The sequence below is a fragment of the Medicago truncatula genome, chromosome 2 (assembly GCF_003473485.1).
Source record: "Medicago truncatula cultivar Jemalong A17 chromosome 2, MtrunA17r5.0-ANR, whole genome shotgun sequence".
Classification (NCBI taxonomy): Eukaryota; Viridiplantae; Streptophyta; class Magnoliopsida; order Fabales; family Fabaceae; genus Medicago; species Medicago truncatula.
The window spans coordinates 48,938,152-48,961,582 of record NC_053043.1 but is presented as its reverse complement, the minus strand read 5'-3'; the positions used below and the strand labels follow the sequence as shown (position 1 = coordinate 48,961,582).

General features: G+C 32.0%; 3 protein-coding genes and 1 long non-coding RNA gene across 7 annotated transcripts; 2 read left to right on the top strand and 2 right to left on the bottom strand.

Moving 5' to 3' along the window:
* Positions 1–7,198: 7,198 nt before the first annotated feature.
* Positions 7,199–9,252, bottom strand: LOC11429893 (putative N6-adenosine-methyltransferase MT-A70-like). The gene has a single exon (XM_003597538.2). It carries the CDS (start codon positions 9,109–9,111, stop codon positions 7,267–7,269), a length of 1,845 nt encoding a protein of 614 aa, XP_003597586.1. The 5' UTR covers positions 9,112–9,252; the 3' UTR covers positions 7,199–7,266.
* A 3,979-nt stretch (positions 9,253–13,231) lies between these two features.
* LOC11433426 (uncharacterized) lies at positions 13,232–16,875 on the top strand. Of its 2 annotated transcripts, XR_005644228.1 has the most exons (4): positions 13,232–13,570; positions 14,425–15,332; positions 15,517–16,183; positions 16,281–16,875. It is a non-coding gene; the product is annotated as an uncharacterized lncRNA (long non-coding RNA). The 2 variants fall into 2 exon arrangements; XR_005644227.1 differs by lacking the exon at positions 14,425–15,332.
* Positions 16,876–19,034: 2,159 nt separating this feature from the next.
* Positions 19,035–21,589, top strand: LOC11420954 (ABC transporter F family member 4). Its single transcript, XM_003597533.4, has 2 exons — positions 19,035–19,452; positions 20,790–21,589. Exons 1-2 carry the CDS (start codon positions 19,071–19,073, stop codon positions 21,317–21,319), a joined length of 912 nt encoding a protein of 303 aa, XP_003597581.1. The 5' UTR covers positions 19,035–19,070; the 3' UTR covers positions 21,320–21,589.
* A 225-nt stretch (positions 21,590–21,814) lies between these two features.
* LOC11432360 (EPIDERMAL PATTERNING FACTOR-like protein 3) lies at positions 21,815–23,029 on the bottom strand. Of its 3 annotated transcripts, none has more exons than XM_039830884.1 (4): positions 22,891–23,029; positions 22,459–22,612; positions 22,292–22,338; positions 21,815–22,202 (listed from the first exon to the last, which is right to left on the bottom strand). In XM_039830884.1, exons 2-4 carry the CDS (start codon positions 22,559–22,561, stop codon positions 21,966–21,968), a joined length of 387 nt encoding a protein of 128 aa, XP_039686818.1. In that variant the 5' UTR covers positions 22,562–22,612; positions 22,891–23,029; the 3' UTR covers positions 21,815–21,965. The 3 variants fall into 3 exon arrangements, with proteins under 3 accessions (XP_039686818.1, XP_024632018.1, XP_024632016.1); XM_024776250.2 differs by having other exon boundaries at positions 22,459–22,567; positions 22,891–23,025; XM_024776248.2 differs by having other exon boundaries at positions 22,459–22,609; positions 22,891–23,024.
* Between the last annotated feature and the right edge of the window lie 402 nt (positions 23,030–23,431).

Below are 23,431 nucleotides of genomic sequence, written 5' to 3'. Positions count from 1 at the left end.
GATAGCTTTTTGAATAATTTTGAAGATATTGATTGTAATTTTGAAAATGCAGAGTTTGGTTTACTTGTGATGAGACATGAGTTTGACCAATATCCAGAATGTAACGAATTGGGAGTGGTCCCTCGCAGAGCCTAGCAAAGAAAACATGGATGCAGATGATTTTAAGGAGATGATGAAAATGAAGGGAAAGTGAAAAGTATTTAGAGACAACGAGGATGACGAGAATGGTCGCATGCACTCCACACTTTTCATTCCCGATCCCCTTATGTTGAGCATGAATTATTTTGCTTAGTCAGGTGAAACATCTCTCAGCCACACAAGATCAGTAGCCCTGTGTGCATCAACGAGTAGATTCAGGTAGGAAACTCTGAATAAGTTCTGCAAGCATGTTATCCATGCCTCTTTCTTTGAGTGCTCAGCAATTTCATTGACGTTTGCACGGCTCATAGCCTCCCAGTACAAAAAATCCATTGTCATTTCTGTCTTTTCTCTCTTCCCTGCCTTAGCTGCTTGTGCATGTATATTCTTGAACTATCCCAATTGAAGTCATCCTTTTTCTCTTTCCCTGCTTCATTGCATAATTATGGTCACCAAAATCTGATTCCCTAGATTTCTCCATTGCTGTTTGTAATTACCATGCTGCCGAAGAGGGACTTGGGATACGATGCTGTAAGAATGGACAATTGGAGCTTGGCTTTCAGACTGTTGAAGAACTCAAGCTTATTCTTTGAGGAACCACTTGATGAGGCTTTAACGATGACAGAATTATAACAGTTTGCTTCAAGAACTTTAGAGTTAGGGGTCATTTTCAAATTACAATCATTGCATTGCGTCATGATTACTTCTAAGGATTGACCATATGAATCTTTAAAATTCTCTGTTAGATTGCTTATCTTACAGTTGACACTTCTTGTAACTGGGTCGAACTTGTCATTCCTAAAAGTTTACCGAATGAAGTTCTGTTGGAAAAATTGTATTCAGCTGTGCTTAGCTGATCTTCCACTTCTGCATAATTGTCTTAGAATGATCCTATCTTTTCGGGATTTTGATAAATTGAAAAACTCTAGAAAATTGAAATGTAACAATGGGGTAATGGGATGAAACTAAAGCATTTAACTCTTTCCGGACACCCCATCAGCTTTGTTCAACAGCTAATTTTACCAAACAAGACAAATTCTATTTGGTAGCTTATTCGATTTATGCTATAAATTCATCGATATCAACTATCCGCTACTTTATACTGAGAAGAACCATATATATATAGACTATGGTTTAAGTGGTGAAGGCATGCTAACCATGAGTGAGACAGAAGAATATTATACTTTAAATTAGAAAGTAAGTCAAACTATAAGAAAATAATGAAAAATGAACGAGAGAAGTGTTTTAACATACATACAATACCCAGCTTTGATGAGATTTTGAGCTATTGGGGTGCCCATGACTTACTATTGTTTTGTTTTAACACACATATTATATACTTCTAAAAGCATCAATAATTTATATATCAATTTAATTATAAAGCAAAAATATATCAAATCACCATAATAATAAACTTTTATCCTCACAAATTCACTTAAGATATGAAAGAAAAATCACTTGACTAACAGCATAATGCTACAGTTCAATTTTTAAGACTTGAAACAATAATAAGTCCCACATCGGAGGACTTGTAAGGAATAGAGTTTAAATTTTCCTATAAAAGCAGCGTATGCTTTAATTATGATAGCAAGGACTTGAGGATGCAGAGTAGAACTATGAACATAAACTCTCTTGTAAACTCATATCAGGATGCGTCTGGCTTTTTTATTTAAGCAAAAAAGAAAAAAAGTTGGAGCCTTCTTGATAATTTAGATTTTACTGCTAACCAAAAATAGTCAAAATTTTCCTATTTATCTGCTTTAGGGTTTCGAAAAACAACTATAAACTCTTCAGAAAATTCGATAAGGGTCATTTGGAACTATACAATTATTCTTTTTTTTTTTTTTTTTGCTTTTCTAAGTGATGATGGTGATGATGATATTTTGTTGTGAGAAACAATAATTGGAAATGCAAGGTTTTATACTTGAAAATAAAATTAAATGTCTTAGTTGATGATATGATTGCATTCCAATGACACGTTTCCATATCAAGACTTGCAACGTAAATTTGAAGAGTTTGTAAATCATAAACTAGTTGCTTCCTCTTGGTTACAAATTCCGATAGAATAAACCATCAATTTAATCCTTAAATATCAAACACTCTCCAATTTAGTCCCAGAAATATATATAAATAGTCTCTAAAGTATACGAAAATCCATCAATGTAGTCATTAATATTTTAATAAATTAGATAATTTGACAAATTTTATATACTTTGAGCACTAGTTATTATATTTATATAGTTTAGGACTAAATAGAAAAGAGAAAGATAATTTAGACTGAATTAATGGTTTATTCAATTCCAATATTATGTATGGGATCAAGTTCTAGATGTCTTTCATTTTTGTTGTTTCCAGGTGCTTCATTTCTGTTGTAGATTTGTAAACATCTTGAGGATCAGCAAGCATGGCTAAAGTGAGATCACAGAATGATGCTACTTCCTCGGGAGATGATTAATATCTGTAGAAACAAATGCACTTTCAAATTTATAGCTTATCTTCTCCTTAATTTATGTGTCTCTTTATAAAGAAATTAGTTAGCTCCCTAGCTGATTAGAGGATCACACTTGCTCTTTGACTTATTCCAAACACTGAGATCAACTCTTCAACATGAAAATTTTGAGAACTAATTAGGATATGAAGAACTATTAAACATCTTGCAAGGATATAGGAAACAAGTTTGAAATTTTAAAGACATAATCATAAGTTTGACTGAAGAATAAATATTGCATGGAAATAGGAACCAATTAGGATATGAATAATAAAAACTCTGGTGGATAAAACTCTTGAGAACTTTTTGTGGGATTAATAGGAATTAATATCGGTTCCTATCAATGATCCATTTGCGTCCAGATCCTCTCCATTTCCTCTATAAATGGGGATCGGCATTTCCTTTCCTTGCGGAACGACACGTGGCATAAGTGAAAACCAAAGGTTGAGATCTATTCTTTCTTTAAAACCAATTAAAATTATTAAAGTAATAAAAGAATTCAATTAATCTTTATACTAACAATTTAGAGTTCTTAGAAATAGCCTATTTCAAATTCCTTTCCTCTAAGGATGTCCACCTCATCAAAAGCCTACTTGGCATATGTTCCCAAAATTCCTCCTAATTTTTAATACAAGCTTAATAATTTTAATTATTATTAAAAACCGTTTTCTTTTTAACATTAAATTGTACATAAAGTAAATAATTGGTTACAATCAGATAATGATTAATAAAATTACTGTTTCGATTAAAATTTATATTTTACAATCAAAATTTGAACGTTACAAATCAAATAATTATTAATCTAATTAGTATTCAATTAACATTTATATGTAACATTCAAAATTTTGTTGGTTACAAAATTATAATAAATAAATTGAATAAATTATATTTTAAATTTTGGGACATTACACTAAGACATTAACCTACTAATTAAAAAATTAATTGTATTAATTAGTTTTTAAGATTATATAATTAATTTTTGTTTCTTACAAAACTATATTACATAATTATTTATAAGATATTATTAAATATTAAATTAAATTTCAAATGTTATGAAGTTAATTTTTTGTACGTTACATGAAATATAATTTAATTGTTTAATGCACATTTTATAATATTAAAGACGTTGATAATATTAATTTTAAAACGGTCAAATTGATAATTAATTTATATTAACCGTTATGGTACTATTTTTCTATATAAATAGTAGAGATTTTGGGTATGAGTACACAACAATTACAAAATATAGTTCTTCATTTTCTGTTCTTTGATGCTCTAATATCTATATTCTAAACTATTTCTGTAATTTTTCTATTGCAAAGGAAAATGACTACGAAACACGACTTCATCTCTAATGTTTCCCCAAGAAAACAATCGTGGACATTGGTTGTGAGGGTTGTTCGTGCTTGGTTTGGTCAAGACTACAAAAATAAAAAGAGAGTACGAAAGAGGGAATGGTGTTCACGATTTTCATGGAGTTGGTTATAATGGATCGAAAGGTACCTTTTTCATATCGTTTTTGTTTTTTGTTTTTTTTTTTGTTTAAAGTATAGTGTTCTCATCTTTTTTATCTAGGGTGATCGAATTGTTGCGTCTATACGAAGAACACTGGTCTACAAGTTCAAGGAGCAACTCCAAGAGGGAATGGTGTTCACGATTTCCTCATCTAATGTTGTTAGCAACAGTGGTTCGTATCGACCATCACACAACGAATACAAACTGAACTTCACAATCAACACAAAAGTCAAACTATCTAAAACTGTTTTGGTCCCAACAAACGTGTATTCATTTACACCTGCACCTGATGTTTTCAATGAATCTTACGACAACAACTACTTAGTTGGTAAGTCACTATAATTTTCTTCATGTAGATTTTTTTAAATATTATCTTTGCTTACAAAAATAACACAATAATTTATATATTGAATTAATAAAATGTTTTGTTTAATATGATTCAATTGTACGTTATATTCTTTTAATAATAAATAGTAATTTGATCGATATTTTAATGTATGTTATATATGCAGATGTAATTGGAGTCATGATTGGAGTTGGAGTTGAAAGAGAGTACGAAAGAGATGGTGTAAAAACTAAAATGAATGTCATTGAATTGGATTCGAATGGGTAGGTTTGATTTTTTGTTTTTGTTTTTTTGTAATTGTAATTTTTCAAGACCTGTATTATAGTATTTTTATTAATATTTGTATAATCTTTGACAATTTTAAATAGGTACGTACCGTTTTAAATGCACTCTTTTTGGAGAGTATGTTGAAGAGCTGAACTCTTTCCTATCGTCCGGTGAATCTCAAAATGCTGTTGTAGTCATTATGTTGACAAAAGTTAAATTGTTTCAAGGTAATAATTTATGACTAGCAATTGTGATTGTTTGTTTATACGAATATATATACTTGATTCATATACTTTTGAATCTTAATGATAGGAAAACCAGCATTGCAAAATGCATTTTCTTCCACTAGAATCACATTCAATCCTAAAATTGGTGAAACAAAGAACTAAGGAAAATGTATATATATATATATATATATATATATATATTTTAATATAACATTTTTTTCTTAAGTTATAATATTATTGATTGATACTTTTTATTATAGCTTTCTTAGTGCAAATACAAATTCTCCTGTATCGGGATTGATCCAGTTACCAAATTCATCTCGCATACCTGTAAATGAGGAGTTTCTCTTACTTACTCCTAGGACCACTATTGAGGAGTTGAAGAATGTTAATAAGTTTTTTTATTTATTTTTATTTTTATTACAGGTCTATTTTGGTAAAGTTTGTACACCTTTTGGTACAATGTTATTTTGTATGGTGATGCAGGGCACCTCTTTTATTGTCTTGGAAATTTCAATTTTCAATTGACCAAATCGTTTTTGTTGCATGTATTGACACTTCAATAAAAAAAAACCAGTTTCCATATTTTCAATTTACAATTTACTTATGTCTTAAACTTTACACAAATTTTAAAGTAAAAACAAAAATTAAGTTTCCCTAAGTGTGAATAATTAGTGATAACCTATTATTTTAAAAATATTGTTTTTGTGTTTTAAACTTATTTTTTGTTCACAAATATAAAACCAAACATGATTTGTTAATGCTTTTTTGTATTCAAAATTTAACATAAAAATTCATTTTTTTTAATGAAATACAAAATATACATATATTTATGAGGTAAATTTTATTCAAAAATGTGCTTATTTTGATAAATTAAAAAAAATAATGTCAATGAATATTATTTATGAAACCAATAAAAATAATAGATGTAACTAAAATTTTGAATTTAGATTTTTTTTATTTATAATTGCGATCATAGAGATCATTGTGATTAAGTAAAAAATTAATATTTTTATTAAGAGTGAAAAATTAAAACGTAGGTAATCATATCCATTTGATATATTGAATGACTGACAAACCAAAGCTGATAAAAACTCTTACTAATTAGTTAATTTTTTAGAAATATATTAATTATTTATAGTGTTTTTATCTTTTGGGTTTAATTGTACTTTTGTTGCTTATTTTATCACTCTCACAAAAATAGTCATCTATAAAATTTAACTTTTTGATCTCAATTAATGATTATTTATTGTTCAATTTTAAATACGAAGATAAAATACCACATAACGCCAAAATTATGGATGAAAAAAAACAAAAACAATAATATTTAAAAAATCTGTTAAAATTTAAATCATATTAAAAAAAATTAAATAAAATGTATCCCGTGCTTGGCACGGGGCGTTACACTAGTATTGAACAAAATCAGTTGCCAAATTTGATAAAAACAATCATGGTGCTGCGTTTTTCTATGATGTTTTTCCTATGATGTTTGAATTGGATACCATCACAAACTCATCTGACATATAATTAATCATGGTGCTGCGTTGTTATGCTTTAAAAACAAGTGTCCTACAATCATCACAAACTCATCTGACATGAAGAAATTGCATGTTTAAGTACATGTTATAATTAACCAATCGTGCACAACTTCTAACCATAATTAGCTCTGCTCTTCTTTCAGGATCAATCCCAGCCACACCAAATATCATTTTCTCGCAAAATTTGGCAACTGATTTTCTTCAATATTAATTGAATTCTTTTATTTAATAATTTTAATTGGTTTTTAAAGAAAGAATTGATCTCAACCTTTGGTTTTCACTTATGCCACGTGTCGTTCCGCAAGGAAAGGAAATGCCGATCCTCATTTTCAGAGGAAATAGAGAGGATCCGGACGCGATCCATTTGGGTTGGTTTATTATTGAGCTTATGTAGATAAATAAGTTTTTATGTATTATTCATAAGTTTGTCAAGTTAGTTTATGAAAACCAGCTTATGAAGATGCAATTTTCGTTAGAGAAAACTTATCAATTAACATAAAAGCTTATTTAATTGCATAAGCTATTTTTCGAAATCTCAAATTTAAAAGGAATTACTGATACAAATTTAATTAACAAGGCTTCCTTTTTTTTTTCTCTAAATGAATTTAGCTCTCAAATAAAATTTGAAAAACTCATCCATCTTTCAACATAAAGAAAGAGAAACGAGAAAATAGCACAAACTAAAAATGGTTGAAATGAAAGGTCAAAATACTGCTTTTTTCCTTCAGCTTTATAAAGGAACGTTCCCTACATCATTGCAGAGGTAGTTGTTTGAGCAGCAACACTAGAGTCTAGCTCCATAGCAGAAGCTCTGGAAGGTGATGCTGGCTGCACCTCCACATCTGGATAAGCTGCCTTAAACCTTGCTCTCAGCCCTTCATCCACTAACCTTACACCACTCAATTGATTACCAAGAGACATCCACCCTGCATGAGTATTGTGCATGCGAGCAAACAACTCCACCTTTCTTGTTCCGGGACTTATCCTCTCCATCATAGCATACATCTCATCTGGCTTTCGGCTTGTTTCCCGGACTTCAGAAACAATAACATTAGTGTCAATGTTTCTGTTTACCTCTGGACTACCCTTTATCCCAACAAGACAATGTTCCTTGCTGTGATTGAGCCAATGGCCCGTACGTCCAGTTCTAATTATTCGCTGAAGTTGATTTGTTTTCACCCATATGATCTCCTCAACACATTTATATCCCCAACGTTCTAAGCATTCTCGTCCAAGTTCCATCGCACGCCCAGTGACCCATAGAAAAATAAGCCCATGAGTTTGCAGAGCAGGGACATTAAGAGTGCGCATTTCATCATCCGCCATTGTTCCATAAGGCAGCTCCATGTGAATGTCCCACGGTGGATCAGCCATTATTACTCCAAACTTACCTAATATATCCATTCTAAAGTTACGTATATCACAGTTGATCCATTGTGGTTGGCCTAGTTCCGCTTCAGAACAATACTCAGCACGCTGCTGCTTTAGTGGTTTGAGAGGAGGAGGAGGAGCACACATCATTGTTGGAGGCAAATCAGGTGTAGGGTCTTCCTCATAGTGAACATATTTACATGTGTTCATGTGCCGGCAAGTACGAAGAAAAGGACAGTCTCCCAAATTAATGTCAGTATGAAGAGCAATGATTCGTCTAAAATGAAGCTTATTACATGCTATAAAGGAACCAGTCCGGCGTCGACAGTCTTCTTTTGTTGGTAAGTCACAATATGGTCTCATCTGAGAACCACCTTTAGTTTTGAACTTGGCAGCTACAGCAGCCTCCCTTATGCTTGGAGTCTGAATAATTTTTAAAAGCTCCTTAGCAGTTTCATATTTTTGCATCTCCCTAAATGATTTCTTATTAATTAAAGCATCAACATCCTCCAAATTCATACTACACTTTGCAATTTGTTGCTGATTTTGATTCATATTACCATCTCCGAGACTCAGTTCATCTTGCTGTTGCTGCAGCTGATGTTGTGCAGTTTCAGGCAATTGTCTCAAGAGACGGGTCCTATCTATATTCAAAACCATAATTCTTGATTTACCACTTACAGCAAACTCTTCCAATTCAACTGCACCATTATCATCTGCCATTGATCTCAAAGCTATCTCGACTGCAAGCGTTGGCCCTCCTGAATCTCCAGCAAGCTCTTGAAATGCAGCTTTGTCTTGTGGTGTAAAGGTTTCATCATTCTCCAATTTCCTCCATAGAGTGGAAGAATCAATTTCCATAAAAGGTAGTCGACTTAAAAGACAAACAGCAACCATTGATAGAACAACGGACAAAGGAGTAACTTTCTCTAATACTGGATTTGTAGTAACAACAAGAGAGGTTTTCAAGGTTTTAACAGAAGGTTTTTGAGGTAGTTGTTGGAGAGATGATGATTTGGGAGGGTTGAAATTGGTTAAAGGAGGTGTAGGAGCAAAAGGACGGTGGTTGAAAGAAGAGAGAACTTTGAGAGAAAGGTCGAGAGAAGAAACAAAATTAGGTATAACAGATTGTACAGAAGAAAGCATGTACATGTGCGACTTGTGTTGAGTTTCTATGCGAGCTTTAAGACTGTTTATACCTTCATCTGTCTCCATCTCCATTGATGATGAATGATTGATTCCGATCAGATCAATTCTCCAAGCAGTGCAGCGATCTTCAGGTTACTGGTATGGAAGCGGCTACCACGAGCAACTCCTCTTGGGTTTTCCGGTGAGTTGGTAGTTTCTAATACACTATGTCGATCTAGGGTTTTGGTTTTATTGTTTAAAACAAGGATTACTCTGGTCTTATATAGTAGAGAATACTTGGTATTGGGCTTTTGTTTATCTCGTTTAAAAATATAATAATTTATATTATATTTGTTATATTGTTACATTGTCGTCCGTATAATTGAAAAAGATAAATATAGTTTTGTTATAGGATAAAAGTGTAAAATATCTATTTATATTTTTTTAGGAATCTATTATATATAGATATATACTTAATCAAAATCAATAATTTTATTTAAAATTTCATAAAAAAATTGTTGTTCCTAATTTATAATCATTATCGCAATAAGAAAAGTGGACAAACGGGGTGGTCCATCTACCCGTCTAAATGCTAGTAAAATAAAAAATATATAAAGGCTGACTTGTCAATAATAATAGGATAAGACCTTTCAAAAAAAAAAACGTGGATGTTCGTTGTTGTACCACCTCCTTACACAAAGCTTTTTGTTGGGATCGTAGTTACACGGCCGACAGATGGTTTGCTTTGTTGTCGCGGATTTCTTTGTTTCTATCATATTTGCAAATGTCTCCATCTCTGGTTCTCTCGATAGTGGTTCGGCCTTCAAAGCTTATCCAAGGATTCGGTGGGTTGGTTGATGGATATGGGTACCTTCAATGTCTCGGTGCAGATGTTGGTTTTGGTTCTAAAAAAACATAATGGGTCTGTTAAATGGTTGTTGCCTCATGCCTGGTTAGCGTTAGCATTTCTAGACTCTTTGATCGTTGTCTATATTGTGTTTTTTCTAACAAGTCATTGTCTATATGTGTTGAGATCCGCAGGTTTCTAGATTTTGGGTTCGCCTCCAATGCGTCGACGTCGTCTTAACATTTGTATTAGTACTCGTGATTGATTTTGGATTAGTTGTGATATCATCAACATTCTCTTGTTCGATGTTGGATTGATAGGCTTAACTTGAATGAGTTCCTTTGCTTATTGTTATTGCAAGGAGTTGTTATTTGTTGAATCGTTTCGTATTAACGGTCAATCCATTCACTAGTATGTACACATTTGATTAGTGTTTGTTAGAATTAACTAGAGGTTGGATCCATTGTGTTGTTTTAAATGTTTATGTTATCTGTTTGGGTAGGCCTACACTTTGTACATATAATCGACATTTTATTTATGTCATAAGTTATAATATGGAAGATGAAGTATTTTTTAACTTTTATACTTTGTTGAATTCTTGTCGACAATTTTCTATCAGAGAAAGATTTTATCATGTGTGTAATTTAAAGTGTGACTTTTGGTATTTTGAGGTAAGATGAGTATATTCAATTATATGTAAGTACCGCTATAACCTTCCAATGGTGGTATAATTCAGTTCTGTTAACAGAGTTGTTTACTGGATGGTTATATTTATGCCAAATTTGTATCTTGAAATTACATTGGTACCTTTTTGAATACTTTTAAAATACTTCAATTTTGAAAATGCAGAATTTGGTTTTGTGAGACACGAGTTTGACTAAAATCGAAAGGACATAATCGGGAATGTGGAGAATTAAGAGTGGTTCCTCGAGGAGCCTAGCAAAGAAAGCAGGGAATGATGAGGATGATTTTGAGGAGAAAATGTAGGGAAATCGAAAAAAATATTTGCAGTAAACAACGAGGATGACGAGTGGACTCGTGATAGTGAAGAACCTTGATGCTGAGATGGAAATGAGATAATTTTAAAATAAAACTTTACCGAAAATATTTATATTAAGTTAATTTTTTTTTATATATTTGAAATGAAATAAATTCAAAACAAAACTTTATACTTTAATTTTTTAACAATATATATTTTTGTAAGAAATTAAAATGAATTATACTAATAACTAAGAACCTGGTATTTCCAGCACAAGGATTGCTTAAAAACGAGGAAGCAAAGTCAAATTACATCAAAAGATATAGCAAACTCGAAATAGAAATGAGGACAAAGCACCACAAAAAAAAAAAAATGAGGACAAAGCAACCCCGTTACAAGGTGAATCTCAAACAAGTTATCGGGTTAAGCCATCACAAATGATAGTTAAAAGTAAAATTAGTGCAATTCATTTGCTGTCACCAATAAGATTGAAGCTTAATTTTCTCGAAAAGTTGTTATAACGATTCATCATTTTGACAAAAAATGTGAACATTTCTTTCACACCAAATCATCGACACACATGAGAGTCAAATGAGTTGAAAAGTTGAGCGGATGTTTTTTGTTTAACCTCCTAAATTTCCAAATTAAAGAAAGCGATATGCCACAAGTTCATGGTGTACCGTAATGAAACCAAGCCAATTAGAGATACCATGCCAATGTTAATGCTAGTGGCGGATCTTGACTTATTTTCTTGGGGGTGCCGAACTATTATGGAATATATACTAAAATGATTCAAGAATAAGCAAAAAATGTTAAGGGTTCTGGTAGTTTGATTTGCTTAAAATTGGTGTGGATGGTGCAGGTTCGAGTCCCCTGAGTCCACATAACACAAACCCTAACGTTTATTTGAATAAAACTAACAGAAAAGACTAAATGTAGTAATAGTGAGAAACTTAGAGAACCGAAATAAATCAATTTTTAGTTAGAGGACCAATCCGATACCAATTAAACAGTCCAAAAATGTAATTTAGCTTAATTAAAATCTTACCTCTCAAGCAAATAACTTTCACCTCCTCTTTAAAGCCTAAACATCCTCGCCCCACCCAAGAGAGTGCATTTAAGCCAAGAGAGTATATAATGTATTAAATATATGTTCAATTAAAGAATTTAAATTAGCAAATATCTAAAATATTGATTGATATAAATTTTATCAGAGTTTAATGATGGTGGGTTGACCGTTCAAAACAATTTTGCACACACAACTAATCAAAACATTCTAAATTGATATTTAAATTAAAAAATTAATTGATGTGGCGATTCAGAATGTTTTGATTGGTTGTCTGTTGTCAACCCATCACCATTAAACTCTATTTGATTATGAATCAAAAGCATTATTTTATATCATTTTATATACATCAATTAGTTGAACTACTAATTTTATCAAACTGTATAATTAGTTTATCAACTAACAATCATCACCGGTCGTTAATTTTCAACTATATATTATAATCTATAAACTATCAGTTATAAATTATATGCAAGTTTATCGGTTATATATTACTTTTATCAAATAAAGTCTTAATTGAAACTCGTATATCCTAACTTATAGTAGCAAATTATTTTATTTTTAAGTACACCTAACGTCCCCTCAAAAAAAGAATGAAAAAGTATATCTAACGCATAAGAATTAAACCAGTTAATTAATGCTAATTTCAGTTTTATGGTGTAAGTGTAAGCATAAGGAATTTGAGAGTTCTCCAATAAACTCTATAATTTCCTCATTAAATGAGATAGGAAGGAACGGTGGAAGAGGTTAAATGAAAAAAATATACGTAATATTAAACAAAAACAAAACGGTGCAACTTGCAAGAGATTACAAATGAATATAAAATAATAAAAGATTAAATTTTTTTTTCCTTCATAAATATATAAATTTTTGTTTGGTTTTCAGTCTTTAAAGTTTTTCCTCATCGTTTTTGGATAGTTTATGTCTAATTTTTATATTTTTTAATGATTTTTTTTTTTTTTAAAAATGAGTAAAATATTATAACAATCTTTAACAAAAATATATAATTTTTAAACAACATGAATTTTATGTTTTTGATGTTAAAATATTTATATTTTGTTAAAAATTAAAAAAAAAATTAGAGATTGTTAAAATATTCTACATATAAATTTCATTAAAAAGATTATGAAGACTGAATATATGTTGAAAAATGGAGATAAAAAGTGATGAATAAAGTTTAGTTTAACAAAAGTTTAGAAAATTAAAACGAGAAAAATAAGTATATTTATTGAAATAAAAAAAAGAGAAAACTTAAATACAATTTCTTTGATGCTTATACTTGATACTATTATAAATAACACTATTATAAATAACTCACCATTTTGTCATAAAGGGCCAAAATAGAAATGTTTAGAAAACCTAGCACCGCTATCTATGCGGCGGTGGTGACGGTGCCGGTGCCGATGTTAGGTATTTACTATTTACCTTTCACCGACCACCACCAACAATAGACAACAGGAAGATGTTGATGAAGGTGGTTTGAATCTGCGAAGCGGTGACAAAGCTCTGTTTGGACCAGATCGTTTTTTCAACACTGACGACCACACTGTCTCTCGTCGTCAGAGCAAATGGGTACCCGAAAACCGTTTCTGCATGTTTCAAAATGAAGTTTACAGTTACTTTTACCAACTTGATGTTTCACAAGTTGATCTTGTTAAAGGTATTATTTCCTTTTTTTTTTTTTTTTTTTTTATCGAACTAATTTTTGTTGTGTTTACAGTTTTATTGCTTTGCTTAGTTAATTGATGATGATGCTTTTTTTGTTCTAGCAAAATTAATAACTTGAAAAGCAAGTTTTTTATTTATTTGTAAAATAAAATTAAATGTCTTAGTTGTTGATTGCATGCATGTTAATGACACATTTCCACAGCAAGATTTGACATGCAGTACATTATATAGCCTGTATAATTTTAGAGTTTGTAAATTTATTAAGGAACATTAACTTGAATTAGTTTGTATAATAGTATTATTCTGCATAAGATTGTTTGTTTTGTCTTTACAACTTGAGTCCAGGTAATAACTGTTGAAGCACGGACACCGGACACGGACTCAGACACACCGACACCGCTAATAATTTGAGAAAATTACATATTTCAGTGTAATTATAAGTGTCGGTGTCCGACTCCGGGACACGCCTAATCCAAGGAGTGTCCTTGCTTCATCACACAGAGCAGTTTTTCATTGAGAGAGAGATTTCCAAGTTGATGACTGTTCAACTTTGTTGAATTAATGCGACCGAAGAGAGCAAGATTGGTTAATGGAACTTATTGGCTTGATGCTATTGAAGAGCTTTTATCATTGCCACAATAACCGTTTATAAGTTTCTAGACATTTCGTAACATTTTTCTAGATTGAAGTCTTCAGTTTTTCTGATATCATTAATATCAGTTTCTATCAAGTGTGTATCAATTCCTACCGATGTCTCAAACTCATAGATTAACTTTTAACAGTTTCTAAACTTATGACTGATAGAGGAAACGATCGAAGCTAAAAACAAGATGTTTTCTTTGCCAGGAACGAAGATTGCAGATTGGTTTGCACACCGTACAAGTGGGGGTTCAATATCTTTACGGTTTTGCTACAAATTCACCATCTTTCTAGTTCCGCCTTTATGTTTTGCTGCTTGAATTTAAGGGAAATCAAGCATGGACATTAATGCTGGGCTAGGAAGATGGTCTGAGACAATTTGAGCAAGAAAAACTTCAACCACTGAATCCACTACTATTCCTTTCTATCACAAAAGAGTGTCTGTCTCTTGAACAAGATGCATCCGTGCAATAAATGATTCTGCTTGTCCTTAGGAAATAGTTCATTTTCCCACCTTTTGGCATTGTCTTTATCTGTTCCATCAACCCCTTCACTGTTTATATCCAACATCAGAAGCTTCCAAACTTTATAAGTTTCCTCATCAAGATTAACTTTAGCTCATGTCTGTTTCTTCCAAACTTTATTCATGAACTTTGCACTTGTGTTTTTCATTTTCCCGGTTGTAAGGGACAAGTGCATTCTGCTCATACAACACGAGCTTTCTAGCTTCTCTATATATGTTTAGGTGTCTAAATTGCTGTGTTAATGTGTCCATAGTATGTATGTTTTTCCACCACTCTCCTCAAGCAACACCTTATGAGTTGTGAAGGGCATATGTTCTTGCATTTCATTTATGCAAGAATACGCTGAACTGATTGGAGTACTTCTCTTTTTACTCGTTTCTTTTTTGCAAGTGATGCACGCATCTTTGCAACTAAAACATCAATGGCTGGTTGTGGTCTTTCTTGATCCTCAAATGTTTTATCAGACTTTCTGGGGAATTATTTCACCATTCTTCATGTGTGCATCAAAGAGTGTCATTTTCAGAAATTACATGCAAATTATTTCAGAAAATTATCGAAGAGTGTCATTATCAGACTTGATGCTATTTAAAGGTTTTTTATCATTTCCACAATAACCGTTATAAGTTTCTTGACATTTCTCAAATTTTTGCGAAATTGAAGTCTTCACGTTCTCTGATATCATTAGTATCGGTTCCTATCAAATGTGTATCAATTCCTATCAATGTCTCAAAATGCTAGATTAACTTGTAACAGTTTCTAAATTTATGACTGACAGGAAATGATTGAAGCTGGAAACAAGATGCTTTATTTGCCAGGAATAGAGATTCCTGATTGATTTGCACACTGTTCAAGTGGAGGTTCAATATTTTTCTGGTTTTTCAACAAATTCACCAACTTTCCAGTTCTGCGTTCATGTCCCCTGCAGCTTGACTTTAGGGGAAATCGAGCAACAAGGGACATGAATGCAGAACTGGAAAGATGGTCTGAGACATTGAGTGAGAAAAACTCTACCACTGAATCCACCATGATCCTCTCATCGCGAAAAGCGTCTGTCTCCTTGATCAAGATGCATCCGTGTAATCAATGATTCTGCTCTTCTTTGGAAAACATTTCATTCATTTTCCCACCATTTGGCCTTGTCTTCATCTGTTCCATCAACCCCATGACTGTTTATACTTGAAGGGAATGATGATGCCATATTCATGAATCCAGTTTGCTGATTGTAAGGGACAAGTGCATTCTGCCCATTCAACACTAGCTTTCTAGCTTCTCTATATATGTTTAGGTGTCTTAATTGGGGTGTTAATGTGACACAAGATGTATGTTTTGCACTTTCTCCATCACTTTCTGCAACCTGTGCAAAGGAAATGCTGTTGCCTTACATTTATTTATGCAAGAATACCTTGAGCTGATTGAAGTGCAGGTATTATTCATGAGTTCTGGTACTGACTCCAGATATTTTTTTTGGTTGGTCTAATCTTTCCTGAAGATAATTTGTACCAAGAGCGGTTGATTTATCCTTGGTAGCTCTTGCTGTAGGTCTGAGCATGGCTTTGAGTCTCGCTGTTTCATATTCAGAAGCAGAAGTCCAGCTGTTAGAAGTTGATGCATCCAAATGTGATCTACCATTTTCATCGGTACCATTAAGCAAGTAGACAACAACAACATTAATCTAATTGGGGTGCAATATAATTTAATGCAGGCATACTAGTCAAATTATTTGGTTTAATTTCCCCTTTTGAGGTTTTTTTCTTTTGTACATTTGGAAATTGAATCAAATAATTTGATTGGTATGCCTGCATTAAATTGTATTGTGCCCCAATTAGATTAATGTTGTTGTTGTCTATTTGCTCAATGGTACTATGAAGAGGATAAGGAGTTTGAAGACATCATTCTAGATACCAAGTGTTGTGGCCTTGTGATGTTAATATATAGTGACACAAGTAGTTTTCATTTTTGAGCATGATAACATCAATCTGATTGATTTTTGTTGATATTGGATTGAATTGTTGTATGTTTGTGACTAAGTTCAATGTATGAAATGAGTTATATTTTTTTTTGGGTACATGAAAGGAGTTCTGTTTCAGTTCAATGAAAATAATAGAGATCTGATAATTGGTACATTTCATACGAATTGTAATATCTAGTCATCTTTTTTTCTCTTTTTCCTTTTCAATTTAGTCATTTAAGTTTCAATGTGTTAACCTTTGACATTTTTTTATGTTTAACAAAGTCTGGTATTTAGTATGTGACATTTTTTTGACATCACTCCATTTTGTCACAGTTATAAAAAAAAAAATAATAATTGGTCACTGTTACAAAAATATACTACTTTCTCTTTTGCCTGTATTTTTACTACTTTTTTTATATACCTTTTCTTTAATTAAAAAACATTTAACGCAGTTGAAGCAGGTTTTTATTTAAAAGTAAAAATTACAATTTAGTAAATTTGACTTATGTTTTTTTACATTAAATTTAAAGAATTAATTGTATTTAACGAATTTCTGTTATAATAGTGATTAGACAGGGAGTTTATATGTTTTGGTGAAATTAATATAGGTCCATGTAAGTGTTTTTGTTCTAAAATAAACCTGTATTTTGATAACCTTTTGAAAAAGGTCTATGCCGTCAACAAAAACGTTTTGGTGGCTAACGGAGGCCTACGTGGCAGGTTTTAAGTTGGCAAACGTTGATGAAATGGTATGAGAGGGACTAAAATCAAAAACGAAAATTCATAGGGATGAATTTAAAAAAATGTAAACATCAAATTTTGAATTTTAAAAATCAAATTTTCCATCTTCTTCCACTCACTATTCTTTGTTTCTTCTTCCTTCTTCCTCTGAATATTTCCCCAATCTCCCATCACCTTGCGTCCTTGAAGGAAAAACTCATTTCCTCCAACAATTTAAAATATGATCAGATTTTAAAATTTATAAAGCTTCTCCATAGTGCAACAAAGTATAGTTATACACATCCTAAAAAGTACCATCACTTTTAAACTGTGTCATGTTATTAAAACCTTGATTATAACATTGCAAACAAGCCTTTTGATTTCTCTTAAGCTGCTGAAATATTACAGTATACAAAGCTACAAAGCATGTACGCAACAAAGGCCAGGAACTCTTAATAAAACAGCCAAATTTACAAATACTTATGTTTAAAAAAGTCCTATATTAGATACTGTTCTTAGCTTCAACTTCTGTATAATTTACAAATGTTTGTTTAAAAAAGTCCTATACTAGACACAATGCTTAGTTCCAACTTCTGCATAATTCTAGCCTTTTATCCACATGCAATAGCCATGATAGATATCTCATGAATTGTGGCCAATTTATTCCCGTGGAGTTCCAATTCATGTCAATTCAATCCAGAATTTCAATTAATTTAATTGCAATCCATGCTAATTTATCAAATTCAAATTTCAATTTATATATTATTGTTTTGTGTGTCTCCTTATGTGTCCTCATCCTTCTCGAAGCCAACACATCTTGCATGAGCACCATCGTAGCTTGCCGCAACATCGACACTACACATCGCCATATGTACCCTTCAAATTATTACTCTTCCAATTATTCATCGCCGGAGTACCATTCCAATTTATAACTACTAGCAGCCTGAGATGAAAACAAACATATTTAGCTAATTAAAATGTGAAAAAATAAGAGAACAACAAAGTATTACAACAGCAAACTCACCATATAGGTTGTGTATTTCCAATATCTCCTTTTAGGGTTGTCAAGTGAATTGGATATGAACATTCTCATAATTTTGTTGCAACCGCACATAGGTAACTCATTGGATGATGATTGAGTAATGGAATTAGAAGACATTGTTGAAGGAGATGAGTTTTGGTTCAAGGGAGCAAGGTATGGGAAAGATTGAGAAAAGTTTGAGCGGAAGAAGAAGACTGGTATTTGAGAGGAAGAAGAAGACTGAAAGTTTGGTTTTTAATTCAAATTTTGATGTTTTCGTTTTTTAATTTCTTCCCTGTGTCAATTTATGTTTTTTATTTTAGTCCCTGTACTCTTGCAACTTATCATCTCTCATACCATCTCATCAATTTTTCCAACTCATGACCTGCCACGTGTGCTCTGTTAGCCACCATAGCGTTTTTGTTGACGGAAGCTGATGGGCAAGTACCTTTTCCAAAAGGTTATCAAAATAGATGGTTTGTTTTAGAACAAAAAAACTTGCAGGGACCAAACCAAAAATGCGCGAACTTACAAGAACCGTTTACATATTTAAGTCATTAATATATATATATTTTCTTTAGAATTAACGGTGCTAGGTTATTACTTTTCACCGCCAAATATTTCTAAAGAATTCTGAATGGAGTTCGAAGGCGAAGATGGTTCCAAATTCTCTTTACAAAGCAGCGACAAAGCACTGTTCGGACGAGGTTGTGGTTTCAACACAAAAGACCACACTGTTTCTCGCCGTCACGTTTCGTTCCAACTCAACAACGAGTCTGATTCAGAACCTCCTAAGGTTTCATTTCAAGTCATTGGAAGAAACCCCATCTGGGTTTTGAAGAACAATGACAAAACGCTTAAGATCTTCAAGAAATTCGAAATGGGTCATTTGGAACTTGGTGACCGTTTTTGCTTGTCTGCCAAAACACCCTTTTGGTTCAATTTGAACAAGAGTGAAGATTCTGAGAGTGAGATTGAATTTGATCAACTTGATATTTCACAAATTGATCCTATTAAAGGTAATAACTTTGACCCTTTTTGATGGAAACTATTTTTGTTTCAATTTTGTTGCTTTGCTGAGTGATGATGATGATGTTTTTGTTGTTGTAACAAAATCAATAATTGGAAAAGCAAGTTTTTTTAGCTGAAAAATAAAATTAAATGTCTTAGTTGATGATTGTATGCATGTCAATGACATTTCCTTAGCAGGATTTGCAATGTAGATGTAGTACATTGTTCAACATGTAGAGTTTGAGAGTTTGTTTTGTACATGAGTTGCAAGTTTTAGGTAAATTTGTGTAGCCTTTTAAGGATAGTATAATTCCAAGGGTCTTTTTTGGATTAATTTGTTGAAGAATATCCATCGTTATAAACATTTGTGAGATTGTTTTGGAGAAGTTATGAGAACAGTTCAAAGCATTTCCATGAGTTTGTTTTTAACTTATTTCAATAAGCTCTCCGGGATAGCTTGTGAAAATAGCTTATAGTTTATTTGAAATTAGTTTGACTGATTTTTATCTTTTGTTATAAAAAATAGCTTATATATAAGCACTTATATGGTGAGTATGTATGCTTTAAGCGCTTAATTAAGTTGTTTATCCAAAGTTCCAAACATGGCCTAAAACTAATTTAACCATGAGTACTATAGTTTATGATTTAAAGTTTATTTTTGTGTTCATTTGGTTATGATAGCTTAATAGCCTTTTATGGACATGTATAATTTGATTTCATATTCAATATAAGGTATGGTGTTTCCTTCTTCTATACTATTAGCCTCCTGCCTTCCTTTTTAGTTGGTTACAGATTCCAATATTATTATGTATGGGATCAAGTTTTGCTCTTTCAATTTTATTGTTTCTTGGTGCTTCATTCCTTTTGCAAATTTGGTTGCTTGGACTTAAAGTTAAGAAGTATCAACTCGAATACTACCTATATTGGGATTATTCTGCGTAAGAATTTTTGTTGCCTTTCGAACTTGAGTGTGGGGTTAGAAATGGAAATGAAATGGTTACTGGTTTGTTTTGTACCTCACGAAAAAAGCTAGTTTTTCCTTGAGAAAGAGATTTTCAAGTTGACGACTCTTCAAGTTTGCTGAATTCATGTCAACAATGGTATAATTTTTGGTGATGTACATCATTTAAAATATAATTTTTGGTTGTTTGTGATAAAGATATTCAATTATATCTTGTAAGTGCCTGTGGCTGTGTAACCTTCTAAGGGTAGTATAATTCAATTCTGTTTAGCATTGTTCACTTGATGTTTTTTTTTTTTACCATTTACGCATGAATTTGTTTTTTGAATTCACAGTGATAGCTTTTGGGATACTTTTGATGAAACAGTAATTTTGAAAATGCAGAGTTTGGTTTTCTTGTTATGAGGCATGAGTTTGACCAGTATCCAAAGGGCATGATCCGGAATGTGGAGAATTGGGAGTGGTTCCTCGAGGAGCCTAGCAAAGAAAGTGAGGATGAGGATGATTTTGAGGAGAAAAGGAAAATAAAGGGAAAGCGGAAAGTATTTAGAGACAACGAGGATGACGTGTGGAATGGTGATAGTGAAGATGATAAGGAACTTGTTGCTAAGGTTGGGAAAGGTAAGAAACCTAGGTACTCCACGAGGTCTAAAGACAATAGAGGACCTAACAGAGATATCAAAGATAGTAGTAATTCAAAAAGAAAGAAAGCAACTAGTGTGGATGAAAATGAAGAAGAAGAAGAAGATGATGATGATGACGTTGATGATGAGACACTAGGAGGCTTCATTGTTACTGATGAAGAAGATGAGGATGAGGAACAAAACAATGACGATGAGGAGGAGGAGGAGGAGGAGGAGGAGGAGTTTGAAGAAGAAGAAGAAGAAGATGACGATGATGCTGTGGCAGGGTAAAATCAAGTGGAAAAATACACATCCTTTTAGATACCAAGTGTTGTGGCCTTGCGATGTTAATATGTGGTGACACAAGTAGTTTTCACTTTATCATGATAACATCAATATGATTGTTTTTTTATTGATATTTGAATGAAGTGTTGTATGTCTAGGACTATGTTCAATGTATGAAATTTGTTATGTTTTAGTTTAATGATAAAATAGAGAATGATCTCATAACTGATAATTGGTACTCCCTGTCACTTTTTATAAGCATTATTTGTAGTTTTACATATATTAGTAACGGTAGGTATTGTATTTTTTTCTTTTGTCAAAGTGACGTAGTGGCCTACACTAGTAAAATTATTAGAATTGAATGTTCTTTTTTCGTCAATATTTTTTTCTTCATAATTTCTCTTTCAAAAAAAAAAAAATTATCCATTTTTCCTTTTCTAGTTTGACAAAAAACAAAAAGTTCTACAAGGCTCTGTAGCATAATAAGTCATCCAACAATTCCAACCACAAATTAATTAATAATAATGAAATCCTTTGAACTTTAATATTTGTACAAAGGGAAGAAAATATATATAATATGAACCTAACAGATGAACTATATACTACATTGAATTAATGGATAATTAATAATTAATATTAGAATATAGAATGATCATGGACTGTAGAAGGAAGGACCACATTTGCATTTCCAGCTTTCAGGCTCATAATTTGCATACTGAAGACCCAAATGATTTCTCTTACTGCTTTCAGTACTTGGAACTTGAATGGCTTCACATGGATTGCATCCATAACACTTGTGCTCACAGCTTGGTGGACTTGACCCTATCTTGTTGCTGCTTATCCCAATATCTCTATCATCATCATATACCACTTCTTTCATTTTCTCCGACTTCATTTAAAATTCAAGTATTTATATGTTAATTAAGATATATAATACAATACAATGCATCCAAATTTACATAATGTTAGAAGACACACCTTTTTTGACTCTATGGTTTGGTGTGGTGCTGGTGCCTCTCCTGGGCCTAATCATCATATATACAAAATACAAATGAAGCATATATCAGTTGTTAGTACTTAAAAATACTAATGATTAAATTAAGGTATATATCTATAAAAATGGTGTGCTATGGTTAACTAATTACCTGGATGTGACATTGCATCAGTTGAAGGAAAAGCCCTTTTAGCCACAGAGACAGAACTTAGTAACTGCAGAGCTAAAATGAAACAAAACAATCTTCCTTTCATTTTAAGCTGAAATGATGAATCAAATGATGATGATGTTTATAATCTTTCCTTCACAATTACAAGATACAAGGTGTGATGATTATTGCTGAATTGTAGAGTATATATATATATATATATAAGAAGGGAGTGAAATGAAAAGGCTATAACACAAGTGAATCACACTAGCTTGTTTGTTATTCCCAAAAAGATGACTGTTTAATATTTTGCTTTACAAACACACAAGTGATCAACAACTTGAACAAGTTTCACCTTCATTTGACAACTTCTAAGACTATAAGACTAGTCTGTTTTCTCCACTGCCTATAACATTGGATGGATTTCTTGCTTACCTTTCAATACAAGCCAAACCTATTTCTCTTTCTCTTTCTCTCTCAAATCAATCTAAAAGGGTGCTGCTATATTTGGTTCTCTATTTGTTCAGAATAACAGCACCCATTTTGAGTCTATACACCTATAATTATCTTATCGACTTATACTATATGTTAAAATAATAATAATAATATTTTTGACACCTAGACTGCATAGTCTTTGTCTTTTAGTTACTGTCTTTACTGATATATGCTGTCATTATTACCATATACAGAAGAAAGAAATCAAATCATCAATGATATTGTATTGTTATTTAATGAGTTTGTTATTAGTGGATTAAATGCTGTTGTACTATTAGGGTCAATTTTTCTATGAGTTGGTTGTTGGGGGCACAGATAAGGCATAAGTCCTCTTTACCAATATCTATCTAATTTGGGCCATTCATTTTGTATTGCATTTAATTTGGGTGTCCAAGATATTCTCATATTCAATGAATATCAGATTTTAGTTACGTTAGTATTTATTATGGTACATCTTTGGAGTGTTTTACACTGCTTCTTT

Bases quoted from the DNA above. Each gene is read 5' to 3' on its own strand.
- LOC11429893 (XM_003597538.2), bottom strand. From the start codon at position 9,111: ATGGAGATGGAGACAGATGAAGGTATAAACAGTCTTAAAGCTCGCATA.
- LOC11420954 (XM_003597533.4), top strand. From the start codon at position 19,071: ATGGAGTTCGAAGGCGAAGATGGTTCCAAATTCTCTTTACAAAGCAGC. The intron at 19,453-20,789 runs GTAATAACTTTG...TTGAAAATGCAG, and splicing joins ACAAATTGATCCTATTAAAG to AGTTTGGTTTTCTTGTTATG.
- LOC11432360 (XM_039830884.1), bottom strand. From the start codon at position 22,561: ATGAAAGGAAGATTGTTTTGTTTCATTTTAGCTCTGCAGTTACTAAGT. The intron at 22,339-22,458 runs GTAATTAGTTAA...TATGATGATTAG, and splicing joins TGATGCAATGTCACATCCAG to GCCCAGGAGAGGCACCAGCA. The intron at 22,203-22,291 runs GTGTGTCTTCTA...TTTTAAATGAAG, and splicing joins AAACCATAGAGTCAAAAAAG to TCGGAGAAAATGAAAGAAGT.